A 15861-nucleotide genomic window follows, 5' to 3' on the forward strand; every position below is an offset into this window, starting at 1 on the left:
AATAGAGGAGTAAGGAAAACAACAACAAAGAAAAAGGATGTATTTTGTATTAGGGCTGATCACAAAAGCAGGCCCCAAATTCCCTTGATTTGGTGATGAGGTCATTTTAATATTAAAAAAACAGCCAGAGCTAGGTGTGCTGGCCCCACCCAGTTTTGAGCTCATCACAAGTCCATTGATGACTGAGGCTGCTGACCCATCAGGGTCTCTGTGATGCAATAGAGGGTGATGACCAGCCTGGGGTAACAAGAGTAGTGAGGGGGGTCCCAGCTAGTCAGTTTGACTCAGACCGCCGGACGGGAGGGACATCCAGCTGTAAGGTGCCCAAGAACTCGGCACTGCCCACTACCATCTAAGGGGCCCAGCTTCCTTCCTGGGTACCAAGCTTCAAGACTACTTCTACCAAGGTAATAGTTATTAGACCTTTCCTTTTCCTTTTCCTTTTCCTTTTCCTTTTCCTTTACCTTTTTCCTTTTCCTTTCCTTTCCTTTTTCCTTTCCTTTCCTTTCCTTTCCTTTCCTTTCCTTTCCTTTCCTTTCCTTTCCTTTCCTTTCCTTTCCTTTCCTTTCCTTTCCTTTCCTTTCCTTTCCTTTCCTTCTTTTCCTTCTCTTCTTATCTCTTTTAGGCTTTTTCTGGGGGCATTTCTAGTTCATGTAGAGGGAAGTCTATATTACTTTTTTAATCTCAAAGCTATTAAAGCCCTAGGGGATGAGAAAAAAGGAGGTTCCCCCCTTTTTTCTCCTAAAATAGTCCAATTTCTTGGGTCTGGGGGGTGGGTGTGTCTGTTTTTCCCTAACTAATTTTTTCTGAAACAGACAAGTACTTCTAGGGTCTTGCCAGTAGGATCAAATTGGGGGCAAGACCAAAAGCTGAAATTCCTTATAGCAGAGTTGTTCCCCTCAAATTCCAAGGTATTTGGGAGTTGAGGTGAATCCCCAAACTACTCCGCGGATTCCCCCCTGCCTGCTGCTTAAAGGGAAGGTCAGGGATTGGCAGTATAGAAAAGGTAAGCTTTTAAAACGGTTTTCTGTTGAACTGGCTAATTCCAAGTTTCATTCAGTATTTGAGAATCCCTACCTCAATCTGCTTACGTCCCTCCCCAAATTCAAAGGGCCACCCTCTCCCCAAGCTGTTCCATTTATCGTTTGTCTCATTTCAGATGTCTGATGATATTGACTGGTTACATAGTCGTAGAGGGGTCTGCAAGGTTGATCTCTACAGCCCAACAGGACAACAAGATCAGGATCGAAAAGTGGTAAGCAGGAACTAAGCACCCCAAAATTCAGGGGTCTGAATACAACATCTAGGGTGCTCAGTGAAGATCTGGGGCCTTTTAGGGGCTGCCAAACCTCTCTGGCACATCCTCAGCCATAACCACCACACAGCTAGCTCAGCTTTGAGAACGTTGCGAGAGCACGGAGCTTTAGTTTAGGCTAACCATATAGCAGGGGGGAGATAAGGAAGAAGGGGGGAGGTGGAGACATTTTAGGAAAAAGGATTTTTAAAATCGGGCAAAATGGAGAGGAGGGGAGACTAGAGGTCAAGGGAAAACACCAGGTTGCCTGGCAACCAGATGCCATTACCTCACAGAGTCTATGATGTAATAATGTCCCCCTCACCCAGGCAGCTGCCAACTGGCTCAGCTCAACTAACTCTGAAGGCCATTATAATATCATAAAGGGAGCCAGGAAGTTCAGAGAGTCCAGGGACCTGAGTTCTAATCCCAGCCCCAGCTCTTCTGCCACTAAGGAGCTATGTGACCTTAGGAAAATATGGCAGCTTCTCTCCACTGCCCTCAGTTTTCTCACTCAATTTTCCCTATTAGGATAACTTTACAGAAAGGTCTCCCTTGAAGGATCTCAGACTCCAGCAGGACAGAGAACTCTCCTCACTTTGCACCCTCACTTGCAAACATCCTTCACACCATTTGATCACTATAATTCCATAGGACATGGCAATAGTACCAAATGAGGAAGGCCTTCCCAAGTGCAAGCAGGGGATCTGGATGCGACCTCTAAGCAGCCAATGATGCTAAGAACTAGCTCAAAGTAGTTAGGAACCAGGTTATGGCACTGACCCAGGGTACATGCTAGTTCTGGCTCTCATCTGCTTGGTCCTTAATAAAAGCTGTTGAGGTTCCAAAGGAAGATAGATTGGGAGGAGTGAGAGACATCCTTATTAAAATGACACTTCCAATCTTCACTGAGTGCAAACCCTCAAGATCAGCCCAAAGTCCTGCCACTTTTGACCCTAGTTGTTATTGGCCAAGGGATGGATGGCAAGACAGAAGAGGTGGGGAGGAAGAGGGAGAAAAGGGGGAGGGGGAGAGGGAGGAGGAAGGGAGAAGAGGAGGGGGAGGGGAGAAGGAGGGGGAAGGGAGAGGGAGGGGAGAGGGAGGAGGAGGGGAGAAGGGGAAGGGGAGGAGAGAGAGGAGGGGGAAAAGGGGAGGAAGAGAGGAGGGGGAGAAGGGGAGAAGGGGAGATGGGAAGAGAGGGGGAGGAGGAGAGGAGGAGAGGAGGGGGGGAGAAGGGGGGAGAAGGGGAGATGGGAAGAGGGGGAGCAGGAGAAGGAGGGGAGGAGAGGAAGAGGAGAAGGAGGGGAGGAGAGGAGGGGAGAAGGAGGGGAAGAGGAGAGGAGGGGGAGAAGGGAAGATGGGAGGAGGGGGAGGGGGAGGAGGAGAAGGAGGGGAGGAGAGGGGGAGGAGAGGAGGGGAGAAGGAGGGGAGGAGGAGAGGAGGGGGAGAAGGGAAGATGGGAGGAGGGGGAGGAGGAGAAGGAGGGGAGGAGAGGGGGAGGAGAGGAGGGGAGAAGGAGGGGAGGAGGAGAGGAGGGGGAGAAGGGAAGATGGGAGGAGGGGGAGGAGGAGAAGGAGGGGAAGAGGAGAGGAGGAGGAGAAGGAGGGGAGGAGAGGAGGGGAGAAGGAGGGGAAGAGGAGAGGAGGGGGAGAAGGGAAGATGGGAGGAGGGGGAGGAGGAGAAGGAGGGGAGGAGAGGAGGAGGAGAAGGAGGGGAGGAGAGGAGGGGAGAAGGAGGGGAAGAGGAGAGGAGGGGAGAAGGAGGGGAAGAGGAGAGGAGGGGGAGGAAGGGAAGGGAGAGGAGAGGGGGAGGAAGGGAAGGGAGAGGAGAGGGGGGGAGGAAGGGAAGGGAGAGGAGAGGGGGAGAAGAGAGGGGAGAAGGAGGGGGAGGGGGAGAAGGAGGGGGAGGGGGAGAAGGGGGGAGGGGGAGGGGGAGAAGGAGGGGGAGAAGGAGGGGGAGGGGGAGAAGGGAGGAGGGGGAGGGGGAGAAGGAGGGGGAGGAAGAGAGGAGGAGGGGGAGAAGGAGGGGGAGGAAGAGAGGGGGAGGAGTAGAGGAGGGGGGAGGAAGGGAAGAGAGAGGAGAGGGGGAGGAAGAGAGGGGGAGGAGGAGAGGAGGGGGAGGAAGAGAGGGGGGAGGAGGAGAGGAGGGAAGGAGGAGAGGAGGGGAGGAAGGTAAGGGAAGGGAGAGAAGAGGGGAGAAGGAGGGGAAGGAAGAGAGGGGGAGGGGAGGAAGGGAAGGGAGAGGAGAGGGGAGGAAGGGAAGGGAGAGGAGAGGGGAGGAAGGGAAGGGAGAGGAGAGGGGAGAAGGGAGGGGGAGGGGGAGGAAGAGAGGGGGGAGGAGGAGAGGAGGGAAGGAGGAGAGGAGGGGAGGAAGGGAAGGGAGAGGAGAGGGGGGGAGAAGAGAGGGGAGAAGGAGGGGAAGGAAGAGAGGGGGAGGGGAGGAAGAGAAGGGAGAGGAGAGGGGGAGAAGAGAGGGGAGAAGGAGAGGGGAGGATGGGAGAAGGGAGGGGAGGGGGAGAGATTTTGAGAAACACAATCAAGGGTATGGAATGACAAATACCTAGGGAGCCCACCCAAGAGCCTACTCTTCAATAGGGAAGAATGGAAGAAGAGGCGGGGAAAGTTAGGAAGGCTACCAAATGTGGACACTCAATCCTCCTTGGGCTCTGAGGACTTGATGACATGCTTTGCTAACCCTGTGTTGTCCTCCTTTCCTTCTGGCTTAGATTTGCTTCGTTGATGTATCAACCCTCAATGTAGATGACAAAGACAACAAGGCGAGTGTAATTAGAGGGAAAAGAGTAGACCCTTTGGTTAAAATGGGGCTTAAGGGTAGAAGCCTAAGAGTTGCTGGCCCCTTGGCTCTTTCTGGGCTTTCTTTCCTTCTTTATGTCGTCTCCAATTTGCACTTTGCACCCAGGCACCCCAAATTTTTAAAAAGGGGAATGAGTGAGCGGCAAGATCCACTTAGCCCTCTATTCCCATCTGTATCACCTCAATGAGGATTTGGAAGAAGGCAAGATAAAGGACAAGCAGCCTTGAAAGGGGGCTCGTTCTGGGGTCCCCCCTTAGTGTGTGGTGCCCTAGGAATGGGGGAGGGGGCTTTGGTTGGGGTTATCCCACCTCTCTTTATCCACAACAGGAAGGAGGAGGACCTAGTTCAGAGGGAGAACTGGACCTGGAAAGTCTGGAGGAAAAGGAGATAATTGTCATCAAGGACACAGAGAAATTAGATCAGTCTAAAGTAAGTACCTACCCAAAGAGGGCGGCCTTCCATGCCCCCCACCCCGCCTCTCCAGGAGCAGGGACCCTTAGATCATTCTCCCCATTCCCTCTGTTTGCTTGACTACAATTGGCAACTAATCACATTCCAAGAAGCCCCTCAGAATTTGCATAACTGCCACTCCAGAGCCTCAGAATTCCGATGTGCCCAGAGCCCGAGTTCTGGGTTTTCTGTATGGGAGGGGGGCAGATCTCAAACTCCCACACTTCATACAATGGCCAAACAGTGTCCTCCGAGGGACAGCGGGTCCAATGGCCCTTGCCATTATGTGTACTCAGAACTCAATAGAGCACTTCCTGCGGGAGGAAGGAAACAAGACCTTCTCAAACAGAACTTTATGGGCTGGGGGCAGGAACACACATGCGCACACACACAGACACACACATGCACACGCATACGCACACTAATACAAAACTCACAGCTTATGCACACCAAGTACACTCAGTGCACAACACTCGCTGTCTCTCTGAAGAGTAGCAGCAGTTCCGGTTAGAATGGCAGCCAAAGTAACCCAGGTGCCCGTCAATAAATGCACATGGAGAACAGCCCTGTAATAAGGACTCCTCCCTGCAACTGGTCATGTCCACTAGATAACTTGGATCACAAACGACTTCTTTGTATTCTAGAAACAGGGGGACGAGAAAAACCATCACGGGATTCACACGTGTGTGTGTGTACATATATGTGAGTTGTCGTAACTGTCCACTCACATACTATTTGTACTCAAACAGCCATAACACCCACTGTGTGTGTAGCAGCATAATGAAGGGCCCGAGTCAGTCTTACTCTAGCTGGTGACTTGTGAGGCTTGCCCCCAGGCTCCCAATCTGTGAAATGGGAGGGCCGGACGTGACCAACTCTGAGGATCCCAATCCCACTGGCCATTCACGCTCATCACCCATCACGCACAGGCACATGCACACACTGCCCCACATCCACACTGTCACTGTTATCTTTGTGCCTACATGTATTTCATCTCGTCACACCTGCAGACATGCTACAGTAACTGGCAGGAGAGGGAGCTTTTTGTACATCTGCAGCCAGCCTCAATCCAGAAGATGACTTTAGAGTGAGCACTCCTCAACTCCACAAACGTGGAGAAGTGTGCCATCTTGAGCTGCTCTGCCAGGCAGAAAGGATAAAACAGGGAAGCCGCCCTGGCCCTGGCCCTGGCCCTGCCCCTGCCCCTGCCCCTCCCCACTTCTGATTGTGGCTGGTTGTGACTGGGTGTGTCATCCTGCTTCTTCCTCCCCTTAGACCGAAGGATCTGTGTGCCTTTTCAAACAAGCACCTTCGGACCCTATCAGTGTCCTCAATTGGCTCCTTAACGACCTCCAGAAATACGCTCTTGGCTTCCAGCACGCTCTGAGCCCCTCATCCTCGAGCTGTAAGCACAAAGTTGGGGACCTTGAAGGTGGGTACCGTAGTCATCCTAATAAAGACAACTGCTACAGTGTCTACGCTGACGAGCTGAGCATGGACTACATGGCAAACAATCCCCACAACCTGCGCCTGGAGATGGCCGCAGCCAAGAACACCAACAACAATCAGAGTCCTTCAAGCCCCCCGGCTAAGTCACCTAGCACACAGAGAGCTGTCATATCCCCTGACGGGGAATGTTCCATGGATGACCTCTCCTTCTATGTCAACCGTCTGTCCTCCCTTGTGATCCAGATGGCTCGCAAGGAGATCAAGGAGAAGCTGGAGGGAGGAAGTAAATGCTTGCACCACTCCATCTATGCCTCCACAGGAGACAAAGGCAAGAACAGCCCCCGAAGTGCAGTCAGCAAGATTGCCTCCGAAATGGCCCACGATGCAGTTGAGGTGACTTCTGCTGAGATGCGTAGCCCTGGAGACCTTGATCACAAGGACCGGAAAACCTTCCTATACAGTGAATTATCCAATAAGAGCAAGGGAGGATCTGACAAACAGATGTGCCAGAGAGACAGTAAAGAGTTCGCCGACTCCATCAGCAAAGGCCTGATGGTATACGCCAACCAAGTGGCCTCTGACATGATGGTCTCTGTCATGAAGACCCTGAAAGTACATAGTTCTGGCAAGCCCATCCCAGCCTGTGTCGTGTTGAAGAGAGTCCTGCTAAAACACACCAAAGAGATTGTATCTGATTTAATCGATTCCTGCATGAAAAACTTACATAATATCACTGGTGTCCTGATGACTGACTCCGACTTTGTCTCTGCTGTAAAAAGAAACCTGTTCAACCATGGCAAACAGAATGCAGCTGACATCATGGAGGCTATGCTGAAACGTCTAGTCAGTGCCCTCCTTGGGGAGAAAAAAGAAACAAAATCTCAGAGTCTGGCCTATGCATCATTGAAAGCCGGAACCCACGATTGTAAGAACAAGAACCAGACTGGCCTTGAATTTTCTGCCATGAAAGCCGAGATGATGAAAGGGGGGGGAAAAGATAAAGGGAAAATGAAGCCTGACCAATGTAAATCCCTGACCAGTGCTGAGAAAGTCAGCGAACACATCCTCAAAGAAAGCCTTACTATGTGGAACCAAAAACAAACTGGTGGCCAGACCAAGTGCCATGCCAGCACCAAAGTAGGCCCCTGCCGTGAAGAGAAGAGGGAGAAGATCAGCCCTTCCACGGATTCCTTGGCCAAGGATCTGATTGTCTCCGCCCTGATGTTGATCCAGTACCATCTGACCCAGCAGGCCAAAGGCAAAGATGGTCTTGAAGAACCTGTCATTGAACAACCTGCATCTACAATGGCCTACAGTATGACCCAGGGTGGCCATTATGAGAAATGTGGCAGTGGCCAGAGCGCCAAGGCACTCTCCATGAAACATCTGGAATCACGAAGCACTGCTCAATGTGCTGGCCCATCCACTTCACCCAAAGAGCTAGACACTCAAAAATTGGACATGTCCAACATTGTTTTGATGCTCATCCAGAAGCTCCTGAGTGAGAGTCCATTCAGCCTGGAGGAGCAATGTGAAGGTGAGAGCAAACGGGCCGAGTCCAAATCCAAAGTCTCTTCTTGTACATCAAAGCGGTCCGATAGGGGTGAGGAACACTTCCAAGATCATCAGGAATTTGATTTTATCAGTGGAATGAAGCAAGTCAATCGTCAGTTTGTTGACCAACTGGTCGAATCTGTGATGAAACTGTGCCTTATCATGGCCAAGTACAGCAACAATGGGGCAGGCCTGGCTGAACTAGAAGAACAAGCCGGAGCCAACCCTGCTAATTTCCGGGCCAGCAGTAATTCCAGATGTGCTCAGGATGCCATGATGTCCCATTCATATCATGAAAGCCCTGGACCCGAAGTCATTGTTAACAACCAGTCTTCTACCAGTAACCTGCAGAAGCAGCTCCAAGCTGTACTCCAATGGATTGCTGCTTCACAATTCAATGTACCCATGCTCTACTTTATGGGAGATGAGGATGGTCAGCTTGAGAAGGTGAGCACAGAGACCTCAGAATGGGAGAGGGACAAAGGGAGCTCCATCCGTGGAGGGAGCTCATTGGCTCTTAAAGCATATAGATGGGGTCCGGGGAAGGGTCATCTTCTCCCCCCTTGGGACTTCGATGATCCGGACAATCTTTGAGGTCCTTTTGTCTCAACGGCTCCCACAGTGATTGACCTAATCCTGTTCTTTCTTTCTGAAGCTTCCAGAGGTGTCAGCCAAGGCTGCTGAGAAAGGGTACAGTGTTGGAGATCTCCTCCAAGAGGTCATGAAGTTTGCCAAGGAAAGACAACTTGATGAAGCAGTGGGGAACATGGCTAGAAAACAACTGCTGGACTGGCTGCTCGCTAATCTGTGAGCCCACTCCATCGGAATCCTCTCCATATACTCCCGCGTTCTGTCCCAGCCGGAGTGCCACACTCCATCCACTATGGTAGTAAAACGCACGTTTCCGCGATGGTATTGAATGACACAACGAGTGATTGTACCACGAATGACATTGAATGTACAACGAGCTGGGTACAAGACCAATAAAACACATGCCTCAGAAAAAAGCCAGTCATCATCGTCTTTTAACCTAACCAGCCTCAGAGGAGAAGAAGGAAGGGGCGGTATGGGCTGGAGGTGGGGCAGGGGGAGATACTATTCTGAAAAGGTTGGGCCAGTGGGTGAGGACATGGCTAATAATTACTCAAATCTGGGACCAATTAATTCTCTGGGGCAATCTGTGCCATGGAACCAAAGTCTTACTTACCTACAGACTTATGCAGGGCCAGGGTTGGCGGGTGGTGCTGGGGTGCTTAGCATTACAAAGATGTAGTCTCCCTCTTTGGAAGAAGAACGCTCAGATAGAAGACCTTCCTGACAAGTAGTTTTTACCAGTCCTCAGATTCATTTTAGCTTCAAAAAAGTAAGTTTAAAATGAGGGGAATGCTAAATAAACACTTCTGAAGCCCTTAAAGAGTCAGCCAGGGCCCCTCGCACCTACCCCAGGGAGTCCATGAACACAGTCACAGAGACCACAAAGCCAGAAGAAGCAGGTTTGCCAGAGAAGATAAAAGCTGGGCCGTGCCTACGGTGAGCATGAGAAGCCAGCCAAGTAAACCAGAGGTAGGTGGGGAGGTCTGGAGGGACCCGGGAAAAGACATCCCCCTAGATAGCTGGTGGAAGTTGGTAGTGAAGGAGAGCAGAGCTTAGGGCTGAGGACTGGTTGATCCTTAAGAAGAGGAAGTGATGAGGAAGGGAAGGAGCCAGAAGCAGCATCTAGAGAAGTGCAAGAACAGGGAGAGCTAAGGGAAGGAGGAGGGAGGGGAGAGACACCAGCGGCTAGGAAGCCCAAGGCTTTAGAACTAACTCCAAAGGGGCTGCTGGATCTGCTGGTTGTGAAGTCACTACTGACAGCTGAGAAAGATGCTTGGAGTGGGAGTGCTGGGGGTACAGAGGGGGAAGATGAAGCCAAACTTCCAGGGTTCAAGAGAAGGAATTAGGAAGCACAGGCAGCACAATGGAGTCCACATGTGCAAAAGACTAGGCGGGGGAAAAGGAGGCAAGAGCTCGACTCTTTTGCTGGGTGGCCAGGCCCGAGTGATTGTTTGTGACCCTCTGACCTGGCCTGGAGCTTGTAGGTGTCTTGACTTGCTGCAGTCCCCGTCCACCAACATAACATTTGGGACAGCCCCAGGGAACATTTACCTCAGTCCTTCGGAAGGCTGAAAGTCTAAAAGAAGGCGCAGATCAAACAGCCTAGACCCCCACCCTCCAACATATGCTGCCTTGTAGGCTCGGTGTGGGAGGGAGGGCGGACAGGGTCCTCCTGATCCCGGGCACTGCACTGGCAAGCTGAGATTTTTGGCATACATACATACATGAACCATTAGTAGGCCGAGTCCTGGACTTGTCCTCAGCCAGACACTGCAAATTATCTGGATAGCCTGGGCAAATCACACCTCACTTTCCCAAAGCCTCAGTTTCCTCATCTGTAAAAGGGTTAATTAATGCTTAGGATCCTTATCTCCAGCTCTGAACTCTCCAGCTCTCCTAAGTCTTGCAATCTCCAGCTCATGGATGAGGAAAGGGAAGCTCGAGATCTGAAGGCATCTTTGATGTCAAGGGCCTTCAGTGCCTTCCAACGCCTCATTCCCTCACTCCAAGGTACTGTCTCTGTTTAAGAGGGGTCCTAAGTCAGTTGCCCAAAACATTGCCTTCCATTAGTGTTTTCATTTGGAACCAATTGCATGGGTATTTCTTATTCCTCCACCAGTCTGTTTTGGATGTAGCACCACCAATGGCACGTCCACTGAGGATTCTTTACTGTTAGACCGTGGAATTCCTTTCCCAACAAGCCCTCCAAGTAGCATGTGGGGAAATCAAGGGAAATGAAGAGGGCAGAAAGATGTGGTGGTGTAGGACTCCAGCCTTCCCAATACATTTTTCATTCAGTTCAGATGTAAGGGACAGTTGCTCAAACTGCCTGGTGTCCCGGGACTGAATCGAGCTCCTAGAAAGGATGTAGTCTGGGAGAATGGAGAGAGTCCTGGCTCCAGACCCTGATCCTGACACTTCTTCACTGTGTGACCAAGGTAAGTCACTGGACTTCTCTGAGCTTTTGCTTCCTTCTCCAGAAAATGGGGATGATGACCCCTGAAGCAGCCACCACCCCAGGGTTGTTATGAGGGCCACATGCACACAACACCCTGTGTAAATACGTGTCAGCTATTATTATTGCTATCCATAAGAGTCAACAGTGGGGAAAGAATCACTTTCTGAAAAATGCTCATTGGATCATATGATAGGGAAAAGCATAGGTGGCTCAATGGATAGAAAGCTAGTAAGGCTGGAGACAGGAGGTCCTGGGTTCAGGTTTGACTTCAGGCACTTCCTAGTTAATGACCATGGGCAAGCCACTTTACCCCAGTTGCCTAGCCCTTACTGTTTTTCTAAAGACTTGGAACCAAGGCACAGTATTGATTCTAAGATGGAAGGGAAGGGCTATTTTTTGAAGTGAATGCAGCTACCTACCATATACCATCTATCATAAGTAATACTACCTGATCTATTTAATCAGTCAAATGGAAATGAATTTTTAACCCCAGCTCTGTTACTTGTTGCGTGACCTTATATATATGCTATTTCCTGACTCTGGGCCTCAATTTCAATATCTGCAAATGAGGAGGTTGGACCAGATGATCTTTACAATTCTCAGCTCTAAATCTGTGACCTCATGAGCCTATTTAAATTCCTGGGGGAAAGACTTGGCTGACTTGATCATTTTGCTGGCACCAATCAGAGGTGGAGAAATCCAGAACCCTTCCAAGTAAGCAGTTCTACACTGGACTATAACCTGTTATTCCCCCCCTTTTTTATTTAGAAACATTTCCTGTGGTTACATGATCCACGATCCCCTCCCCAGCTCTTCCCTCCCCACTCCCAGAGCTGACAAAGCAGTTCCACTGGGGTATCCATGTATCCCTGTATTGTTCAAACCCCATTTCCTTGTTATTCATATTTGCAGTAGAGCGATCTTTTAACAGACCCTAATCCTATCCCTATTGAACTATGTGATTGATCATGTTTTTCTTCTGAGTTTCTGCTCCCACGGTTCTTCCTCTGGATGTGGAGAGCATCTTTCTCATAGGTCCCTCAGAATTGTCCTGGATCAGTGCACTGACACTAATGGAGAAGTCCATTACATTCCATTGTGTCACAGTGTATCAGTCTCTGGGTACAATGTTCTCCTGGTTCTGCTCCTTTTGCTCTCCATCACTTCCTGGAGGTCTTTCCAGTTCACATTATAACCTGTCATTTTACCAGCAGGAAGTGTACCCCCCTTTGTCCCTAAAAAAAACCAAGGGCAGCTGTGGAGATCATCGATGACTTGGGCAGGTTCCTTGGTGGGTTGTTTTCTCCAGTTATATGGTATTTATTTGAATGGGGAGGGGTCAAAAAGGTTCTTTTTGGTGATTTTCCCAGGCGGGTGAACTTGGGTGGGAATCATTTGGAGGCCTGAGGGATCATCAACTTTAGAGCTAGGAGGGATCTAGGTGGCCATAGAGTCCAGTGCTCTCATTTTACAGAGGGAAAAACTGGCAAGAAGAAGGGACTTGGGTCAAGGTCACAGACCCAGTAAGTGGCAGAAACCCAGATCCTGTGACTTTCCCATCCAGCTTCATACTGGGAAGTGACTCTCCCTTGGACTCCAGCCAGGAAAGGAAATAACTCCAAAGGCAGCTAATACATGAGGAGGATCCAGCTGTGGTTAGGGTGGGCCCAGCAGAGCAGAATCAGCAGGACCTGCTTCCAGATCCTTTGGACTCCGTGGACACCACATCTGGCCACAGCTTCTGGGATTAACAGGGCTGATGCCTGATGCATTCAACCCCAAGCCTCACCTCAGCCCAGGGGAATCAATGGGGAATCTGGCACCTTGTGTTCAGCAGGGAGGTAAGGAAATAGCTTGAGAGGGCCCTGAAGTTGGGTGACCAGGGCACTCCTGGCCCAACCTCAGAGCCAATCTTGGGCCTATCAGAGATCTCCATTCCCATCATTTCAGCACAAAAATGCAGAATGCCAGCACTGCCAGAGGAGAACTTCAAGCCACGTAGCTCCCCCTTAAACCCTCCATCCAGAGAGGAGGAAGAAGAAGACCCTGAGGCCCAAAGAGGGGGAAAGCCCGAGGTCAACCAGCAAGTAAGGAAGGAACTGAGTCAAGATTCCGTCTCCTAGGGCCACCCCCTCCCCACTTACTGCCTCCATCAGAATCATCAGTCCTCTGCAGACCAGACCTGGTCATACTGTAGCTCACCTGCCTGAGCACCCACCCTGGATTGGATCAAAGTTGGAGAAGATGGTCAGTTTAGAGAAGAGGCAACTCTCGCCCACATGAAGCCCTCAGAAGGTACACATATGGTGTTAGGGAGGTGCAGAAGAGAGCATGCGTGTGAGGTCTCAAGGAGGGAGGAGGAGGAAGGTTGAGGGCATGGCATTGGAGTTCAGCTTCAAGGATGGGTGTCAAAGAGAGGGAAGGAAGGGATCCTAGGCCCAGAGGGAGGAAGAGTCTGAACAAAGGCACCCAGAAGGGAAAACCCAGGGGAGTATTCGGAGGGACAAAAAACAGTCCAGGTGTACTAGAGCACACCATGCATGGAATACTGGAAGGGAAGGCCTTGAAAAGCAGGCAGAGAAATTTGAACACACAACTAACACAATTGATTTCACTGACTTTGGATATTTCAGCTGCGCAGAAGTTCTAGGAAATCAGCCATCCATGTAGCTGCTCACTCCATTCATGCACACATCAGGAGGCAAACCAGCTCGCTGCGGCTTGCTTCCAGTGATTCTCAGCTTCTCTAGCCTTGGTTCCCTGGGCATTGGATGGCACACTGCTCATCACCAGGTCTGTACTCGAGCCCCGAGTCCAGTCAGAACAAGAACAAATGGTTTCTAATCACTGATCCCAGCTTTTACTACTTGCAACCCACTGAGCCTCTTTAGGCCTCAGTTTCCTCATCTATCCATTTTATAATGTAATCTACTTTATAAACTGGAGGGAATCATCTAACCTCTTAGGGCTGCCTCATTTTCCTCCTTTGTAAAATGAGATGCTTGAACTAGATGACTCTGAAGATCCTTCCAGCTCTAAACATTAGACCTAGTGGCCCTACCAGGGCCTACACTCTCCTAGCAGAGTCTAGGACAGTGATGGTGAACTTTTTTAGAGACCATAGAGACTGAGCACCCAAACCGCAACCCTCACGCTGCATGTGAGCTCCCCACCTTACCCCAGACAGGGGAGGGAGGAAGCGCTTCCATTGGGCCACTGGGCAGAGGGGGGATGGGTGATGGGAGAAATGTCCTCAGGCACATGTGGAGAGGGGGAGGGAAGCAGCCCCCTCTGGCATACAAGCCATAGGCTTGCCAACACAGGCCTAGGAGAACCCAGAGACATTCTCTTCATGATGAGATAGCAAAGAAGGAAGGGAGAGAACAGAAGTGTTTTTACTAAGTACTTACCATATGTCAGGCACTGTAATAAGTGCACACCATCTCTAGAATGTTCCATGGATGGTATGCATTCAATAATTATGGTTGATTGAAGCAAAGGGATTCCCCTGGCCACACTTTTTTCCCTTTGGGATTAGTTCCTTGGGAATAAATTTTCCAAAGTGAATAGAATGTGAAGGGGGCACCTGTTCTATTATTTCAATCACTTCTTAACTCTTTGACCTTAGGCAGGTCACTTCCTTTCTCTTCTTCATCTGTAAAATGGGGCTCAATACTTGTGTCTCTCTCTTGATAGAATTGCTGTGAAGTTCAAATGAGAGAGGTGACATTTGGCCCTTTGGAACTCTGAGGGGACAAGGAATGTCTCAGCAAGCACTGTGCCAGGACCAGAGACACAAAGAAAGAACAAGAGCCCCATGCTGTCTGGGGAGCTGAGTCTGGATCGACCCCTCTCACATCCCAACTTGCATTGGGAGTTCTTGGTTTTGTTATAATAGAAGAAGGAACCCTGGTGGGTCTGGAACTGAAAGGGAACTTGGAGGTCATTGAGTTCAATCTCATCATTTTAGAGAGGTGGAATCTGAGGCCCAGAGAGGAAAGAAGAGATTTGAGCTTAGTCTCACAGACAGGAAGTGGCTTGGAAGTCCAGCCCTCTGCCTTTTGTGTCAGGAAGTCTCTTCTCACCTCTCCAACTAGACTAGTGTCAGAGAAGTGGTCACCAAGCTCGATTGGGCTTGGATCTAGAGACTTGGGGGTGGAGTCTCTCTGTCTCTCTGTCCTTCCCTCCTTCCCTCCCTCCCTCTCTCTCCATCTCTCTGTCAGTCCTGACTAAGGAAGGTCCAACATAAAAAGGCGTTGTGAGACCAGAGTAGGACGATACAGCAAGCTTTATTAAATAGCGCAGCAGGCGGGGCCCAACACCAAGAAGATTAGCAAAGGGTCCCATGAGTTTGGGGGAAGATGGGGGTGCAGAGTGTTAGGTAATCTTGGATTGATCTCATTGGCTGTTTTGGGGCAGCTGCTTCCCATGGTCCTTTAGTTCTCAGCAGGGTACACAGATAGCATTCTTTCAGATTATCAGTCCATCTTGACTCTGTCAGGTCAAGGCATGAGAAGCTACAGTGTCCTCCCAGGACGAATGGCTGCTTTGTTCTGAGGTTCTGGCTGGCGTTGGGGAGGGGTGGAAAGGAGGCTCAGATCTGCTCCAATCCAGTGTCTTCTGGAGCCCAGTGCTATTGAACAGGAGGTTAGAGATGGAAGGGACCCGAGAGCTCTACGGCCATTCCCCCACTCCCACCATTTTACAGAGGAAGAAGCTGAACCTCAGAGAGGAGAGCACCTTGGCCAAGGCCACATAGGGAGTAAGTGAGAGGCGAGGTTCGCCCCGAGTCCTCTGCTCACCATTGCATCACCAACTCTTGTTAGGAAGAGCTGCACATGACCACGTTTGACTTTGGGCATGGCATTGACATTGGAGGGGGAAGAGTTAGGGCAGTGGGTGGGGTAGAGTAGAGGACTCTGGGTGTAACCCAAGATCCCATAGACAAGTTGGTGCAGGAGAAAGCAGGGATGTTGGAGGCAGGCAGGGTGGAGGGGAGAGGAAGGCACATGGAGGCTATGGAGGCTGTGTATTGCTTAATGCAGGAAGCTCACTAGACTTCCTGAAGGAAAAACCAGCTGGGTAGCGTCCAGGATCAGGGCCCAAAGCAAGGCCAGGGAGCCAACAGGCTGAAAAGGCACTTTAGTGCAAGGACTGGCGTGGCAAGAGGGAGCAGCAGAGACCCGAAGGGACAGGAAGTCGAGTGCCTTTTGCCTCCAAAGGGCACTGTGACCCTGTAGGTGACCTG

General features: G+C 50.5%; 1 protein-coding gene across 3 annotated transcripts in view; it reads left to right on the forward strand.

Moving 5' to 3' along the window:
- The window catches only part of AKAP4 (A-kinase anchoring protein 4), a 40148-nt gene extending 31580 nt beyond the window's left edge, over positions 1–8568 (forward strand). For 2 of the 3 annotated variants that reach the window (XR_008914658.1, XR_008914657.1), the window contains exons 5-7: positions 1160–1255; positions 4020–4537; positions 5569–5827. Coding sequence is in view for 1 of the 3 variants with exons in the window: in XM_007507741.3 (XP_007507803.2) it covers positions 1160–1255; positions 4020–4070; positions 4436–4537; positions 5834–8008; positions 8217–8372 (2580 nt within the window). In the remaining 2 variants the exon portion in view is untranslated. The other variant, XM_007507741.3, reaches the window with a different exon arrangement.
- Positions 8569–15861: the final 7293 nt, after the last annotated feature.

The sequence above is a fragment of the Monodelphis domestica genome, chromosome X (genome assembly GCF_027887165.1).
Source record: "Monodelphis domestica isolate mMonDom1 chromosome X, mMonDom1.pri, whole genome shotgun sequence".
Taxonomy (NCBI): Eukaryota; Metazoa; Chordata; class Mammalia; order Didelphimorphia; family Didelphidae; genus Monodelphis; species Monodelphis domestica.